This window comes from Meleagris gallopavo, chromosome 7, assembly GCF_000146605.3.
Source record: "Meleagris gallopavo isolate NT-WF06-2002-E0010 breed Aviagen turkey brand Nicholas breeding stock chromosome 7, Turkey_5.1, whole genome shotgun sequence".
Taxonomy (NCBI): Eukaryota; Metazoa; Chordata; class Aves; order Galliformes; family Phasianidae; genus Meleagris; species Meleagris gallopavo.
The window spans coordinates 21,857,543-21,876,589 of NC_015017.2; the positions used below are offsets into that span (position 1 = coordinate 21,857,543).

Sequence of the window (19,047 nt, forward strand, 5' to 3'; positions counted from 1 at the left end):
AATGGGATATACATTGTTTATCATTAATTTTTGTCTGATGGCTGTATGTAGGGCAGGAGACGCAGAAGCACAAAGAAAATAAACCAAAAATCAATACTGAAGAAAAGAAGCAACCTTTAAGCAGGTTAACTCTAATTAATTTATTTTTGAAAAAATTTTCCTCAAACTTTGATGAAGATTCTCCCATGTTAAAATATCCTAACTCTATGGTGAAGGTTTTGAAAACTTTCACTTTCAGTTCTCTAGCTCTCTTATTTAGGGACTTTGTGCAAGATGACCTTATTAATCTCGCATGATATATAAATTGTACACTCTGATTGTGTGAGCAATCAATGCTACTAAATGCGCCAGAGGTGATGCTGCTATAGCAGTACTGGTGCTCAGCTCAGTCTAATATACACAGCCAAGCCCAATCCCTACACAGCCTTAGAACTGTGACAGAAACGTTTCTGTTGTGACTCCATTCTGGGAGTAGAAGGCTGGAGTATTTTTCTTTTCCTCCCTCCAGGTGGCAACTCTCTCTCCATTCTCTCCATCAAGGATCTAAGGTAGAACAGAGTCACCGTGACAAAAGCTCTAAGGGTCCGTGAATTTTAGAGGGAAAAAAAGTCTGCAGGGATTATGTTTCAAAAGTAGAGAATGATGTGCTACAACTTTTCTGAGAAGCCTGCACCTTCCTACCTCCCCACAGTCAGATCAGTTGGGGAATATAAAGTGAGCACAAAAACTGGAGGAGGAAGCTACAGTCACAAAGACCCTAGGGGGTTTAAAAACCTCAAGCACTCTAATGATATCAGCATTTAAACGTGATGCTGCAAAAATTCTGAAGTATCAGAATGGAGTCAAATGGTCTGACTCCTCACTACTACTGGTAGTGAATGTACCAGGGCTCTCCTTAATCTTTTCCGTTAAACCCACTTCTCTTTCAAGTGGACTCTTCTATAGGTTGCATGAATTCTTTCCTCTCTGATGCTTTAGCTGTGACAGCAATAAACCAACACTACAAACAGGAATGCCTTATAAATGGGAACATGCATATTCAACTGGAGTAGTGGCAGGCTTTTTTAAATGCTCTATTTCTCTTCATATTTGGAGTAAATTTCATTTTAGTTTTAGAATATACAGAATCCTCAGCACTAAAAAAACTGTGCATGTACAAAAAGTGACAAATCCAGCAGCAGTTGAAAGAATGGGAGGTTAAGAGTACGTTCATTCAGGTCCCTAGAAAATACAATCAGACTCCAAACTGCACTCAATGCACCTAATTTTCCACTGAAGGAAGAAAAAAACAAGCTGGGCAATCTATAAAACTAATCCCAGAATGTTTAAGTTCTGACATCTATATCACTAATTCTGCGCTCTTTTAACCATAAGTCGCTATTACAAATGTGCATTTAAAGCCCTGCTGTTAATTTTTGGCCTTTTAAACTACATAGTCTTCTACTGTGAAACAGAAGCATTTGTTAAGAGGGGATAAGTATGTTTGATAAATTACAGGGATTAATGTGATCTTAAATTAGTATAAGAACTTAGTCTTTTTAATATTTATTTTCTTGCAGCTGCTAAGTTTTTGACAGAGGAAGAAATGACAGTTATATAAATATACTTCAAACACAAGGTCTTCCCGGAGTGGGAAAGGCATCCTTTTGTTCTTACTGGTATTTAAGAACTACATTTCAGTATCTCGCAGACCCGCGCTAATAGTTTCAAATTCCCTCTTGCTTCTGAGATAGCACCACCTAGTGACTCTTACGCATATTGGAGAGAGCCGCTTGGCAAAAAACACGTATGCTGCAAATTCCAGAGCTAGTTGCAAGCAGATGTGAGAATGTGCTGTCACTCATCTTCAAACAAAACACCAGAGATACTGGCAGAAGGCTCACTTCAATTCAAGGTTACCTGGAGGGATGCAATATGGCTTCCATGTAAATTATTAACTTTTACATCAGTTAGTAATCTACAAAAAGCTGAAGAAAATTGTATCAAGATCATGAATCTTAATCTGTAGATTTCCTGGCTTTAGAAATGAAGTACATATTGAGTGGAGGGAATAAGGTTTAGAGGCAAGGGCAGAGCATAATGGGAAATTTACACAGTCACTATTCTTTTGTTTACAAAAAGCTTCTTTGTAGAAAGTTAAGTGAATAGCGTTACCTTTCTTCACTAATGCAGAGATGAAACAGCACTGCCAGTTATACCCTCTGCCTCAGCCAAATCTTTCATTTATCTTGCAAGCTGCCAAATCAAAACCTGGCAACAATCTGATTTTAGAACACAGAGGCCCCAAAACAGGATGTGGGTGCCAATTATATTAGACAGCTGGAAAAAATAGAGCAAAATCACAAAGACTTTCAAAAAAGAGAAATGAACTAGGAGATTTAAGTTACTCTTAAAGCATCATGCACAGGAACATATGCATAACGACTGACTTGAGAGAAATACAGATTCAACTTGTTTCTTGTACTCCACGGAAAGGTAAACTTCCTTTTATGGGAAGCAGAAACCACCCAATTCATTTAAATAGGAAATAAGGAAAAGAAGTGGTAACATGCCAACATGGTAAACATACATTGCTGCAGAGAGAAGTATTTCCTTCCTGAATCTTTTATGCGTGTTGGGTAAAATTCTCAGTGTAGTCCTGCTGTCACTGAAAGTACCTCTAGAAAGCCAGAGGCAAATAAGTTTGCATGAAATCAAACCTACAAAATTTACAATAATTGTGACTGATAACTGGGAGAAAATACCTAACCTTTTTCGTTCTGACAAGAGCTCTGTACAATTAATGAATATACCGATGTTATGGTATAGCAGTATACAATTAACAAATAAACAGATGTTAAGGTATAACAGAGAGCTTGGCTATGATGTTATTACATCAAAGCAGGAAACAGAAACGATAGGTATGCTCACCCATAACCTAGACTTGCGAGGTAAACTCCAGAAGAGTGGGTCTCCAGAAGAGATCCTTCCCTACTGGCAGTCAGCTCTTAAATGGGTCTAGGAGAGGTGGAGCCAGGCTCCACCCCTTCCTGCAGCACAGGTGAATTGCCTTCACCTGTGCTCCTGTGGCTGACTCATTGCTTGCCTCAGGTGATTAATTAGAGGTTCAGGCCGTGATTCAGCAGCTCCATACAAGCTCCAAGGTAGAAAGTGGCTGGTAAAGAGGGAGGGGAGGCATATTTGACCCAATGTGAGCTTTCTTTTTAGCTTTGTTTGATCCATCCAGCATAATAAATTCTTTCTACCAGTCTTTACTAGGGACTCAAATGTCAGAAGAAATAGACTCAAAGATTTGTGTTTCCTACTTAGGCAATAAACTATCCTACTCTATCTTAACCTACGTCTCCCTTCGTCTAAGCTTGTCACAGCTGAAAGGAGAAGCAGATTCCTCAGCGGATTCTCACCTCTCAGGGTCCTCTAAAATTGAAATTTGAAGGGAAGTAATCCAGAGCCTTCTAATTACAGCAAAGAACAGATTAGTAGGAATCTATCGTATGTAGAATATAAACAGATATTTTGCTGTCAGTTACACACGTGCAAAGAATGTTGCTATATCTGGGTTACTCCAGATGTTTTTTTTCTATTTAGAAGTTTCAAGATAGATTGAGGGCAATACCAGAGGCTGTGACTGGACTACTGAGTTTCCAGAAATCACAGACAGATATGCTGCACAAGCACTGAACTGTACCTACAGGCTATATACAGCACTACCTACTGCACGTACACTTTTTTCTACCCAGAACATTTTTGGTAGAAATACAACCATCACACTTGTTTATATCATATCAGACCAAAATAATTTTGCAATCTAATACAACACATTTTGATTATTCCTTATTGTTACATCTTTTTCTTATTAATTAAGAAAAAAGACCTTTAAGAACATGGAAAGCATTGACTGACATTTTTAATGTGTACCTTTCTTGTCTTGTTGGCATGTATACTGCATTTATACACGTCAGTAGTATTCTGACAACAATCCATGGAGAAAGCAAATTTTATCTTACTATTTTATTTAGCCACTGATCTGTGCACTTTGAAGTAAGTCACTGTCAACAAGCTTAAGACAAGTGGAATTTATGAAACCTAGCAAGCCAGTATGCATACTTTAAAATCTGGAAGAAACTATTTTATGTACTGCACCAATGAATCTAAACAGATGGATATTATCTCCAAACTAACAACCAACATTACAGGATTTAGAAATTGTAAGAAATGCTACACAAGAATATATCAACTGAACTGAACTTAGCAAAGGACACAGAACAAAAACAGATTCTCATTCTGTTTTCAAAATGAGTTCTTGCCCTAAACACCCTAATCTCCCTTTCTCTGGAACAGCGAATGAATCTTGTCTCCTGGGTTTATGGCAACATACTTTTAAAAAAATATATCAACACTACTATTATTTAACACTTTAGATATCTAGGAAACTTTCAACAGCAGAAAGAGCTGAAAAGCAGAGGTTTGTCCAGAAACAACTAGATTTTCAAAGGAGGAGGTGGCTGAAAATGTTGCAAAGTAAGCAAAGCTGTTGCAGAAAGTACCTGTTTTGGTTAGTGGGCTAGAAAACAGCTGCTGAAGAAGTTTGTTCTCTGAGGTTCTCAGCACCACCACTATGTCAGCAGGAAGAGTATCCCTATTCTTCTCAAGAAATGCGGAGGCATCATACAATACCTAGCATGGGAAACAGAGTCAGATATGTTGCCAAAAAGTGTTCCATAAAAACAACATCTGCAAAGGACTTAAAAGTGTACAGCTAACACATTGTCTTCAACACGTGAACCATTTTAAAAACAAACCAAAACCACTTGCATTAATCACGTCAGTGCAGATCAAATTGGGTTAAATTGGTTTTAGTCATGTTATATTATGGTTTGTCACATCAAACTATGGGATGCATGAAGTAATATAACAGAGATACCTCATTAAAACTTAAGTTGACAGTTTACATGTGAAATAAGAAATGGTTCCCAGGCAGTCAAAATTTATTTATTGCTTGCACCAAACTGATTGGTAACTAGTTCTGTTGTGGGAAAAGGAGTAAGTTTCAGATGTAGCTCACTATCAAGAAGCCTGTTAAACATAGAATAGACTTTACTAATAACTAAATAAAACATTGTTATTTTATTTTCACTTTATTTGTGAATGAAGATTCATGCGCCTCACAAGCATAGCTCATGTTACATGAAACAATTGGACAATCGTTCCCATATAAAGTAATAGGTGAACTGCTGAGAGCAAGGTAGGTGCTGTGGAGTATGGAAAGTCATCTGCGCTAGCAAAAATTACACCATTCAGTCTTTCCAATGATCTCTGTGGGATTTTAAGTTCAATTGCAGACACCGTTACACACTGTCTTTACACAAATATGTATCCGTATATGATCAAACACAGAACGACTGTGGTGTTCACACAATGTTAAAAACTGCATAGCCTGTACTGGTTCCAGAGTTGTTCCTTTAAAAATATCGTAGTGACGGTGTTTCTGGAGCCAGACTTCTTTCAGAACAAAAGGTGGCTTCTGTCCATCTAATTTTTAATAGAGTCCTAAGGATAGGTTCTAGAATGGACTACTTCACACAGAAATTTTATCATAGATTCTTTGTTTCTTAAAACTTTATCATTTTGTCTATTAAAGAGAGGAAAAAGCAATAACTCCGGTTAAAACAGATAATGACTACAAAACTATGACTTTAACTAAATAAAAATCACATGACCTCACCTTTCCAGCATAGTGCTGAATACCAAATGACAATTCCACTCCTTTTGGTCTCCAGAAGTATTTGCATCGTAAATTATCCTCAAATTTATCTAAACATTTGAGAAGTGAAGTTGATAAAAATGAATTACAGTGATTAAGTAAAATCTTGCTCCTAATTAAGGCCTGCTTCTTGCTTGAGAACTCGGAACTACTGTAAGAACATCTATTGTCAGATTACCCAGTAATAATTATACCATCTTAATATTTTCTTCCAAGCTGCTACTACTGGATGGAATAACTCATTCAAAACTAGCCCAGTAAAAAGGTACTTCAGATCCCTGTTCTTGCAGAGTTTTGTGCATCGGAAATAGAGAACAGTGAGAGTTTTATTTATTTTGCTTTCCGAATCATGTTTTAAGTATAAGTCAACATTTTCAGGTTGGGACCATATCCCAATTGCCTTTGTATGCCTATAGGAAAAAAAAAAAAGGCTTCTCTCCAAAATTTTTCTGTTTCTTGCAACGTACCTCTGAAGAGCTGACAGAAAAAAGGAACTAGTGCTGATACGGTAAAACTTACTATTGTATTTCCTTATCTGGACATGCAACTAGAGATTCATGACCAGAATCAATTGACAAAATTATCTTTTGCTTTGTGTAGGTCAGTCATTACTACAAAAATACTTTTTTTTCTGATATTATAATCCATTAACATTTTATTTTCTTTCTAATAATTTCCTTTCTATGTTTTTTTTCTATTAATGTTTATTCGAGTTTGAGAATCCTTGTAATTAATTCAAAAAGAATTAAATTCAGAATTTTGGCAGGTTGCAGGATAGGAGAGGGGGCAGATTTTGTGTTGGGAGAGAGGGAATTAGGGATGGTCTGGCACATATAGAGTGGGCAAAACATCTCAGTTGCTGTCTCCCTGACACTTTCAAAATGCAAGTTCAATATTTGAGATTAACAGTTTCATAGGATCCCCAGGCAGGCTCACAGTTTTAGCACACAAATAAGGATTGGAATGAAACCACAGCATCATTCTTCGGCCTCATTTCAAGTCACAGTCCAGAAGTGAAAAATCTTGTACATATATCATGCAATTTACCAGGCAGTTGTAATTTTTCTCTAAGTGTTTGAATCCCTGCTGCAATGTTTGATTGAACAAACTGAAATTCTGTTACGTACTACAAGGAAAAATGAAGTTCTAGTAAATAAAAGCAGAAAAACATTTTTAAACAAAGCATGCACTATATGTTTTAAAGTTTGTGCCAAATTTGTTAAGACATGCGTAAACTATGCATGAGGGAAGGGAAATATTCAGCCAGATGGCACACAAAAAATAACACACACTTTCTAGTTATGATGAGATAATCTGCAGTGATGTAATATTTTCTAATTGGATAAACATGGGCCTGCAATCCTGGGAGATCTTAGTTTTACTCTCAACACTGATGATAACTCACAGGGTGGTCCTAGACACAAGTTCTGCTATGTCTCAGCTTTTCCTTTAAAATGCTGATAAAAGCCTCTTGATGTACCTCATGTACAGGGACAACACAGAGGTTATTTCCCTAAAACACTGAAAAAACAAGCTCTTGACACAAGATATGTAAAATAACTTCTGCAATATAAAAAACATGTGAAGCATAGAAGCATGGTGAAGCATAATGAAAAACACACTCAAACTGTCAAACAAAATGGCATAGCCTCAATAGGACACTTAGACTAGAAAAGCTTAAGTAAAGATATCACACCAGGCTCTCAAAATACATTAGTTGTTTGCCAGGACTTCTGCTTGCTCATACCAACTAATGTTAGGTCTGTTGCCTGAGGAAATCGACTTTCTTCATCTAGTAGAGAAAGGAGACCCATGGGTTTCTGGAGGAACATATCCAGAAGTGGACGGTTGTCTTCATACTCCACTGTAGCAGCATCAATTCCCTCATTCTGATATTCCATCTACAAAATCAACAAAGTTTTAATATTGAACCACTAGGACATTTATGATGCATAGGAATACTCTATAGGCCCCAGCAACATTATTTACAAAACAACAACAACTATGCTGAAAGATGTGAACATTACATACACTTAAATCCCACAACTATTTTATAGTTTATAATGTATTCCTGAATATAATCTATGGGTCAAGATGACAGATTCAACTAGACTTCATGAGAGCTGAATTTACCTGTTCAAGTGCAAAAATATGTTGATTGAAATAAAACTGGATCTGCTCATTAGCAATATTTATGCACAGCTGTTCAAAGGAATTTCTTGCGAAGTTCTCGAATCCAAATATATCTAGTATACCAACATTCATTCCATTTTCAGTATTGCTGCACGTGAAAAGTCAAACAGAATTCAGTATGGGCAACATCTAGTTACAATCAAAATAAACATGGTAACTAAGATGGCACAATCAATTCAGTTTGCTGCAAAAACAGAGAAGAAAAAGTGTATTTCAATTTATAATAATTTGTGCATTTGTTGAGAATCATTAACACTTTGGGTTTTCCACTTGCCTTTTACAAATTCCCGTGAAGAAGAAAAAGAGAATCACAACTACTTAATAACAGACTTCAGAAATGCATTAAAATAAGTGGTTCCAATAAACACATCCTGAACCAAACCCACTGACAGATCCTCCAGGTAGATGAAAGTTGCCAAGCTCTATTAGCATGTTTTTGCTACACTCAGTCAGCAAGACAATTACCAAATCTGCTGCTGCTATAGCAGGATTATTAAAACACCATGTGTTAGCTTGCAAGATTATATACACTCAGACAACAGTAACCACTGGAAATGCAAGTATGGATCGTGTTTCTCCAGGGTATAAGAAAGTGGAAGTAGGGATCTCCAAGCTATCTCTAAGACAAGAAAAAGTACAACCTATTAACTGGGTGCCTAGGCACAGAATTACATTAATAATGCAATACATAGGTTCATTCACAGGCTGCCTGTACATAACAACACATTATGTCATGCAGACATGCTCTGAAAGGGAGAATGCTATATGCTAAACTTCTCACTTTGGCTCCTGCATAAAACAAAGAGACTCAGCTTACAGTCAGAAATAGCATCTGTTTATATTCAGTGCAATGAAAGGGAACTGGAGGTCTAAAAACTCTCAAGATACCTTTCTCTATCTCAGTGCTGTCAAGGATGAGTGAAATTACCTCTAGTGAAATTCAGAACTAGCATCCTTAAGTTATACTAGCAATAATTATTCCATATTCTATGTCCTACTACTGCACTGTTTTCCTCCTTGCTTTATCCAGTCTCCCAGCATGGAAGCAGGAGCACTGTAGTTAGTAAAAACATTTTTACATCACCTAAGGGGTTCTCTTATTTTTAGAAATCTCTACAGCTGTTTGAAATGAGCAAAGCAACCAGATCATTACCTGACAATGAAAACACCATCAATCTGCATTTACTACAAAATTACAATGACGGAAGTACTGGAAGGACTTTGCAAACATACTAATGTTTTCAGCATACTTCAAATAATTACTGGCCATTGGTACGATTTTAATGCTCTCTACATGCAAAGCATCTTTTTAAAGAATTTTACATAATTTTAATCGTCAATTTCCACTGACTTCAGTAGCTAAATTTCACTCAGTTCTTTGAGAATGTTGGGTTAATGTCCTGGAAACAGAATTCCGTATCACAGCATGAAAGCCATTTTGAAGCCTTAGCCAAAATAAACACAGCATTTCTTCTGCGAAATCAAAAAATATACAAATGGATGAACCCATCAAAGACATATGCACAGTAAATACAAATGATTCAGTGATGTGTAACTTGCCATATATTTTTATCTGGCTGAAGAAGTGTATTAATACGATTTACGATCCAGCTGAAGAGTCTGCCATAAAGCGCTTTAGACATGGCATCTCGCACGTCAGCTGCTTTGTCCACAGTGTTTGTTCGAATAATAGTCTCCCCCCGTGTTACAACACAGTGGGAGGTTAGGGCCTCTTGCAGTTCTTCTGACCCAATACTTAGCAGTGCAGCAGCTGAAAGATAGTGTAGAATATATATATAAATTATGACTGTTCTGAGGACATCACTAGCATAGCCTGTAACCACAAGTTACAGATTCTCACAAATACAGTCCAATGGCATTTGCAGAGTCAATCATGTTAAAATGTAGTTACCATTATCTAAGGCTTCTGGGTTTGGAACTTCACTTTTATCTGTTTGGTGTTGTGAAGAAATGGCAGCAAACTCAATGTTTCCAGTATTTAAGATACCAGTCAGAATTCTGTACACTGAATACACTTCCTGTAAAAATGACAAAAAGCACCCTCAAGGAATCCAATCAAATATGTACATCAAATTTAGTTTATGAAAGAAAAAGGTGAGCATCGGATGGTGATTAAAGTTTGTAGATTGTCCAAAGACCAAGTTCTAATTCAAGGAAGCTGTTATTTACACAGAAAGAAGATTCTATAGAACTGTGAATGGACTTGCCTAACTACAAACTGAGACCTCCTACTAGTCCTGGCTTCCAGGTGTTTGGTTTTACTTTCATAATTCATTTCTGTTATAAGAGAGATTCTGTGGCATGCTGTGTATTCACACAGCCAAATGGCAACCTAAGCACAAGCAGCACTGGAGGTTGTTTTCAGGAAGGTCGACAGTGGTTTAGCAACTGGATATCTTACCTCATCAGTGAATCCTATACTTTTAAAGCAATGCTGAATTGCTTCAAATTGCCTTCCATAGGAATCCTTAGTAACAATATCGTGCATTACTCTTCCAGTTTCATTATCAATGTATCTAAGCAGAGTGAGAGAAAGAAAGCACTAAATAGGTGATAAGTCAGAACAGCCTACAGTGACTATAATGCAACTACATCATTAATTGAAAAAAACATTTATTTTTATTTTAGTGCTAATTCATAAGACATTTTTGTTTCTGTTGCAGTCGCTTTTGCTTATTCTTTGTTAATAATCTGTTCATAGTGTTACTAACATTTTAACCGCATGCTCTCCAACCAATTTAGAATCATATAGACCAGGTGCTCTCTAGATACAAATACCAATTAAAAAACACAACTTCAAAACATATTTGGAGTTCCTGAACTGCAAGAAAACACAGGGTAACTGTCCTGATCTGAACGTATGATAAAATATTTATACAGTAATGCTTCTTCCTTCTCCTTAAATGGTTCAAGTTTTTAATACAAATACTGTAATTCCTTATTGTCCATCCTTTTTTTTTTCCCCTTGAGAGGACTAAGAAAAGATCCTTCAGGGATACAGGAGGATTACGACAGACTTGAAGAAATCATACAGAAAACAAGATCTGATCAACAGATAATTATAACGAGTAGTTAAAACATGTGACTGATAGTTACCTAGGAGGCTTTTTTTCAGGAAGCCTATATTCAGAAAGTTTCTTCTGATGATAAAGGCCAGCATAAATATAATAAAATATATGGAAATTTTTCTCTCCCCTAGAAAAAAGAAAAGTACGTCTATAAAGTGCATATGTTTATACTTGCAATATCTTGTACAAGGTAAAAGCAAAAGTCTTTATCATGAGCTCATTGAGACAGGTGGCAAATGATCATGACCAATACTAATGGAAGCCCAAAGATAACTATTTCAGCTGTAAAACAGAAAATCCAGATAATCACATTATTTCTAAAAAATAAAAAATAAAAATAGAACAGGTCTGGATTTTGGTCCAAAAGAACCAAACTATTCTTGTCATTAATTGTACTGCACAAAGGATTACTGCTTCAGCAGGAGACACCACTGGAAGCACATATATAAGAGTTTTTAGAGAATTAAACAGAGTCTAAACATTACAAAAATGTGAAAGGACAGATGATCAGGGCACCTACACAGCCTGTTTTATAACCCTTGACTTTTCAAGTAGATACTCAGAAATCTTTGCCCCCATTACAGCTCCTGTGGGTGTAAACATCATTTCCAGATATTTTCCGAAGCGACTTGAGTTGTCATTGATGGCAGTGCAGGCATTCCCAAATGCTTCAACCAGAGGATTCACCTGAAGTATTTTCTCACGCAAAGCACGATTATTGGCCTTGACAGAACAGATATAAATCAGAAGGACCATTAAAAGAATATATTGCCTACTCAGAATCCAATCCCTGCTTAAGAAGCATAATATCCCATTATCCCATTCTTATGGAGTTAGATACTCCATTAACCTTCCTATCTATATAATAAAAGCCATACACTGAAGGGGAAAACACCTACAGGTAAGGAAAACCATATTCTTCCTTCTCTGCAATTATTTTACCTCTGAAGCTTCATATAATTTAGTTAAAGCAACAAAGCCACCAAAAACTGAACAAAAAGAATGTTACCTAAGACAACAATCATACTAATACATATACTTGTTAAATTTACACACTTGATTTCCACACTATTTTGCAGTAGTAGCATTACTCATAACATTTAAAAACATAAGATCTTCCAAGATCAGAGCCAAAGCAAGATCTGTTATTTTTTATTGTATACATGAACAATGTTATAGGTCATTAACACTGCAGATTACTACAAGCACTGAACATTTGGAATTTGTCACTTTCTCCTACACTAAATGGCTTGGTGCAGGTCATACTCTAATGGCATGATTCAGTACTTACAAATGCTTGATTACTCTGTCCCTGACTCAAGTGGGTTAATTCACAAGAACCATTTTTAATATTAAACATTTAATAAAGTGGAAACGCTAGGGAGTGGGGAGCATTTATTCATTGTTTTACATGATTGCTAGAAATACCTTTCCCAAGAAGGTCAAATGTTGGACGATCAAATGGGCACTTTCTGTCTTTCCAGCACCACTTTCCCCACTGATGATAATGCACTGAACATACAAACAAAACAGTAAGCGTACAGTTCACCACATGGTCGATAAATAGATTCTCACCTATTTCTGCTCCTATCTGTTACTTAAGGTTTAGTACCAAGACTGTAAAATATCTTAGGAGTCAGATCTCTCAAGTCCTTTCTGAAAGGACTCACCGCAATCATTCCTTTATTCCTTAGATAACTAAAATTGGGGTTTGATGTCCCTTCCGACCTAAGCTATTCTATGATTCTATAAACTGTATTTTGCAATGCCTGTAAGAAATGTGTGCACATGAGAAGGAGTGAGTAAAATTCTAAGCTTTAAGACATAGAAAGGAATGACCTTATCTACAAAGCTAATCCATGCTATGCACATACACAGCCTGTAAAAATCAAAAGATTGCCACAGCTAGTTCACATGACTTAATTATCAGTGCATCTGAGCTCATTTCATTGAGTTCATATAAATTAATGGAAAACCAAGGTAAAGCTGTATTTAATACACTAACCAAAAGTTTGCTCCTGGCACTAAAAACTATCATAAGGTTTGTTGCTGCATAGAGATCATCATGTACATGATGCTGATAGTCAGACTAAAACAACAAACCTAAACATTTCAGAAAAATATGCATATGCTCATAGAGCGATTCTGGGAGAACATGTCCACATTCTTCTTGATTTGGCAGACTGTATAAAACACACAGTATTTTATAGGTTTTCCAAAGGCTTACAAACTCAGGGATTAGCCTGAAGTTACCTAAACTACACAGTAAACATAAAAGATTTTGCTGGGAAAAGAGACAAGGTCTTAGAATACTTGATACAGTGATGACTGATACAGAACTAAGCTTTGTGATATTTTGAAAGGGATAAGACAACATTTTTACACTCCCAGAGAAAGATTATCCATTATTCCGTCTCCAGCCTGGAATATATGGAGGAATTTCAGCTGTTTTTTTTGTTTGTTTGTTCATTTGTTTTGTAACAAATAAAACAGCAATGAATTCATATGTTTGTGTTACCTGAAATTGTCTTAATCTACTTTAACAGAGGAGTCACATACAACACTTTATACAGTTTAAAGCCCGTGAGTTCCTGCATGACTCATGCTAGCCAGAACATGACTTGAGATTCCCTAGAAACGTTAGACCTATAGTCAACAAAGGAAAATACAAGGGAAGGTTGAATGGATAAACAAACAGAATAAATACATTTTTTGTCTAGCTACACCGGGCATCTAGTGCATCTTTAGCTGAAGAACCTGCATAACTTCTCAGTTAATGGAGATAAAAACCATTGCGAGTAGCAAACTATATAAGCTAGCAGGCATGCCTGGATGCCTATGAGTAATTATAGCTATATTTGCATAAAGATTTAGATCTAAATGCAAATTACTTCCTAAGAAGATAGGAAGGATATTTTATATTAAAAATCTACAAAGTTAGCCTTGTCTGCTGATGACAAAATTGATTTTTTCTCCAGATAACAATATGTAATTATTAGGCCCCAATATTCATGTACATACAACACATCATGTTAGAAAGAGTGCAAAATTACAATTTTAAGAATGTAATAAAAAGGAATCTAACTTTTGCAGCAAAATATTTCATTCTCATTAAAATAACTGCAGGATGTGCATACTCATTACATTCCTTCCTTGCTTGTTAAATTGCTTTCTACTTTATGCAACGGAAGAGCAGTTCAAACTTTGTTAACCTGCTGAAGTATTGAGTCCCTTATTTTACACAGGTGTAAATGATTACAATATCTAGAGCAAGACAGGCTAGAATCAAAGTGTATTGCAACAGCCTATGACTGGTGTCAACTGCCAGCACTTCATGGGTGTGCAGGAAGCTATAAGGTTAGGTAACACTTCTATTTAACCTACTTAATCTAGTATATGATCTTTCATGTTGCTATGCCCTCTTCAAAAGTCCCAATTAGATTTTGCTGTTTTTCATATACAGGAATAAAGGGATTACAGAAAAAAAATCTCAAAGCACAACATAACCAAACTTCAGCTATATCATAGCAAAGTGGCACTTTGATTAATGTAAAATCTAAAACAAAATTAATATTTTTACCTGATCTTTGCTGAACGTCACCATACTTTGGTAGGCAGCATCTGCAGAGGCAAATATGTGGGGGGGATTGGATGAGCGCTTCATACCATGGTAAAGCTTGGAGAACTAGATAAAGAAAAAAAACACAACAGTAAAAATACAGAATTTAACTATACACTTAAGATCTGAAAAGGAGAATACTGAGTATCTTCTGCCTGCTACCCCACAAGGTCGGTAGTTGCTTGTTCTACTGCAAAATTCTGACTGAAGAGTGGTAATTCTTGGTACTGCCAATGTTTTTCAACATTTCCTTTACAACATGGTGAGGAGACCTGTATCACAAGGAACAGAATTTCAAACCGAATATCCAGATATTACCAGATATTACCAAAGAAACTGCAAAGATAAAAGAGAAGCTGGAATCTGTTCCTCTGCCTGCAGCCCTGACTTAGGTACCCATGAGACTAAGATTTATAGCTCCACCACTCTTCATAGAGAATTCAGTTGTCTCTATCTTTACAGCATTCAATTCACTGATTTCTTTTAAGCCACAACTGATGGCACAGGACATGTAATAACCAGTCAGAGCAATTGTTTAGAAAGCAACAGACTCAGCATGAGGTAGTTTATACAACTATCTTCTGTTTCCCAGAAGAAAGCCCTAAATGCCAGACAAGAGGAACAGCTGTGGCTGGGGCAATCTTAGCACTCCTGTGGAATTTGTGTCACCAAGCAGAAAGCAATTAAATCAAACAAGACTAAAGTAAAAGTAAAAATAGAGAACAATTTGTAGACATAGTTTTTTGGAGGAAGAAAAGACTGAGGTTTAAACTGCACTCCCATCATGTGAGTATTTTAGCAAGTAGTGTTATTACAAAATGTAAAGAAAATATTGTACTTCGAGTCTCTCTTACCTGTGGAGAGTAAATGTTGAGATTCTGGAAAGGGTTTAAGGCTATCAAAATATCTCCAACATACGTATAAATTTGTAAGTCGGCATAGCGTTTCTGCAGCTGATGTATAATTGTATCCTGAGATTACAAAAAATTTGATTGTTAAGCACTATTTTCCCAGTCAGTGAGATTTTTGTAAATATACTGAGAACATCAATTAAGAGGTTTGTACAATAAATATTACTAATTATTTCTCAAACACCAATATCACAAAATAAATAAAAAAATCAAACTTTTCACTAATGCCATAAAACTAAGTTAAATGGCACATCCTACTACCAGATTAGCTTGTACTTTATTTCATCAGTTCAAGAAGTAAACTTTCTGAAGATAAAATGGCCATACAGATTTGCTTCTGCACTTCACAGTACATTTCCACTTAATTTTTATTTGAACATGAAAAAAGGATAGTAATTTTTTAATGATTAATTTTTTACTAGTAGTAAGAGACTGTTTTAAACAGGATGCTAAAATAATTTGCTCTTATGTATTTTTCTTACTGGCATGCAAGTTAAGGATTGTCAGAAAAATTTTTTACAGATACTCTGCACATAGCTATATATGGTATATATCTATCTATCTATCTATCTATAGATATAATGAAATATGCAGCTGATGTTGTTTTACCATGTTTTACTCAGAGACTGTAGATAGCCTATGTATATTCATCAGTTTTAGAAAAGCCACTTCAATCTACATTTTCATTACCAAACTTTCCATTTTAGGAAATTCAGAAAATATTTTAAACCAGTATCACTCATATTTAACCACTTCCACAGAATAGGATTCACTTCTATTGCTTTTACCTTATTAAATAGATTATTACTAAAGAAATGGTGATAGCAGATAGATTATGAGACAACTCCTTTTCCATGCTGAAACAAAAGCTTCCAAGAAGAAACACTTATCATTATGTTAGAAGAAGCCTGACGAGCAGAAACGGGGAAAATGTAAGGCAGAGAGATTGGAAACTGATGCTCAGAAAATACAGTACCTCATCAAGAACTTCTAGATTTACCAGATCATCATCTTGAGAGTACTTGTCAGCACCATCCACATGGTAGGGTCTTCTGGTATGTATTCGTTCATGCCTGGAAGTTTAACAGAGCACCAGTGTTATAAAACTTTATTGAATACAGCTAACAATGAGGCAACAGAAAGTCATAGGTGAGTTTCTGCCACACAGAAAACTTAGGTATGCTCTCTGAAATTTCTATTTGTTTATTCTTTCATAAATGCAATATATCAGCTTGCTGTGCAATCCCTCTTTTCTAACTCAGTATATACAATTCTGATCTATTTATCAGTGTTCATAGATGAAGATCTATTTGTAGACTTACTACTTCACACTCATGCAGAAAAGTATTAAAAAAATCTCATTTTCCTTCTTCTAAGTTAATAAATCACCACTCTGTTCAATTAAATCTTTATCCTATGTAGCCAGTCTGTAGTTTTGCTATCTAATGAAGTTATAAGAAGTAATAAGTAGAATAAAATCCTCCTGTACCTTTGTGTACAACAAGGTGCTTCCCCAGATGACCCTAGAACTGTTCCAGAACATTTTTGAACCACAGCTGCCATCAGATTCTAAATTGTGTGGATGTGCAGTCAGCTTGTCCTCAGAGATTTAAGCCACACAATAAGTAGCAGAGACAAACTGTCACATAACCCCTTTATAATCAGATTATACTGAAGGAATCTTTGAAAATGCTGCGTATATATTTTTAAAGTGTCTATATTGTTGAAACAGGGACAAATCAAGAGGTTGTAACATGTTTTCCATGAAGGGGGTTAAATATGAGTGCTGTAAGCACAAGTAGGCTTTTCTTTACAACAAACATAATCAAAGCATAGTAGAAGGACACCCACCGAGACACAGTCTGCATCCTGCTGAGTAACATTTAGCATTGATCCTCAATGACAGTCCTGACAGACTGTTTCTACATTAGTTGCCACGTAGAAAGTAGGAATCACATGATCATACATCCAGAAACAATGCTAAATATTAGATCAAAGAATAACAGAATGATACTGTGATGTGGCAGAAAATACTCTCTAACTGTGATGTTGAAGGTTAAGATGAAAATGTAGCAGGTCTTTTTTTCTTTAATCTTATCATCACACACTCATGGAATTGTTTAAAAAATGAGCATTTGTTCTTTTATGTGCATTTCTACATTTGAACTTAGATTTCACTCAATAAATAGACTGTTTTCATAGCCAAGAGCTATTATAGCATCATGTACAAAAGAGTTATTGCTTGGAAAGTGTCTAAGAAATAGGAAAGTGAAAAGCGTTATGTATTTACTAATAATTGTGAGCTATACTTAAAGATCCTCATTACCTACGTCCATTTTTATTCATGTTTTTTTATTTTCTTTGGTTACTCCATGAGTTCTGGATAACTATTCTATAATAGTTTATTTGAATTTTAATTAAATAAAACAATGCATGCTGTTTTGTCAGCTAAAAAATAAAATACAAGCATTGCTAACAGCCCCACTTATATTTTACATCCTACATTTCCAAATACAAATGGTTGTCTCCTTGATGTACATATGAAGAAATGAAGGAAGAAGAACACAGAAGATCTATTAAAAAAAAAAAAAATACAGTGCCCAATTAAAGTGGGCAATGAAAGTAGTGTGAATTTGTTCAAAGTTCCATTCAGTTAATTCTTCCATTTTCAGATTTTTGTTCGGTGCTTACCATATTCAAAAACATTATGCTTTGCTGACAAGCTAGAACTTCATGCAAGTGGGACTGTATGTAAGTGGCCTAACATACTACTGTTTTTCTAATTGTTGTTTCAATTTTAAAAAAGAATTCAACCTCTTATTTTGCAACTGAGAAAAATTCTGTTGTAAATAATGCAAACTATTTAGAGATGGAAGCAACTGTCAGTCCAAAAATGAAGGAAATATTTTAACAGTTGCTTGTGTTCATAACCAAAATATTAAATTGCAACAAGTTGCAAGTATGGATTTCTCTAACAGAGGTGTAGGGATGTAGGGAGGAGGGGTGCATTTAAACCTAAGCATCTCTAATTGCACAATGGCTTTGCAAACTAATCTGTTATCTGATTGTGTATTAAACTCCTGCTGTTTGTTCTCCTTAGTGATAAACAAATCAATTCTGTTATTGGAAAGGTGTTGTGTTTTTGTTGTTGTTGTTTGTTTGTTTTTTTAACTCTATGTAAATAAAAATTAAGGAAACTAGCCTAGTCAAATATGTAAAACAGATACATTTGTGCACACACTTCTTTAGGCTTAACTCATTTTCCTAAGAACATGATTAGGAAGAGGATTTTAGGAATAAAGCATCACATTAGCTTCAAATCTCCTGCTGGCCTCATCAGTTTTCTATTGGTCCTAAGACCCACTGATACATTGACAGTGAAAAGGAGGAATACAGACAGTAAACTTTTATTATTTTCACAATTGTACATCAGAGGCATACTCTGCGTTAAAGTATTTTGGAACAATTATT

At 35.6% G+C, this 19,047-nt stretch overlaps 1 protein-coding gene and 1 long non-coding RNA gene across 2 annotated transcripts; both read right to left on the minus strand.

Moving 5' to 3' along the window:
• Positions 1–146: 146 nt before the first annotated feature.
• LOC116216857 lies at positions 147–2,958 on the minus strand. The gene is made up of 3 exons (XR_004160413.1): positions 2,911–2,958; positions 2,155–2,319; positions 147–1,899 (listed from the first exon to the last, which is right to left on the minus strand). It is a non-coding gene; the product is annotated as an uncharacterized LOC116216857 (long non-coding RNA).
• A 1,467-nt stretch (positions 2,959–4,425) lies between these two features.
• LOC100542076 (myosin-IIIb) lies at positions 4,426–16,651 on the minus strand (the record flags this gene model as incomplete). Its single annotated transcript, XM_031554299.1, has 13 exons — positions 4,426–4,677; positions 5,726–5,814; positions 7,512–7,665; positions 7,898–8,045; positions 9,518–9,728; positions 9,870–9,996; positions 10,380–10,494; positions 11,075–11,173; positions 11,567–11,769; positions 12,475–12,558; positions 14,627–14,731; positions 15,520–15,636; positions 16,553–16,651. Coding segments are annotated over 13 exons (1,803 nt in total), but the record flags the coding sequence as incomplete, so codon positions are not given.
• Positions 16,652–19,047: the final 2,396 nt, after the last annotated feature.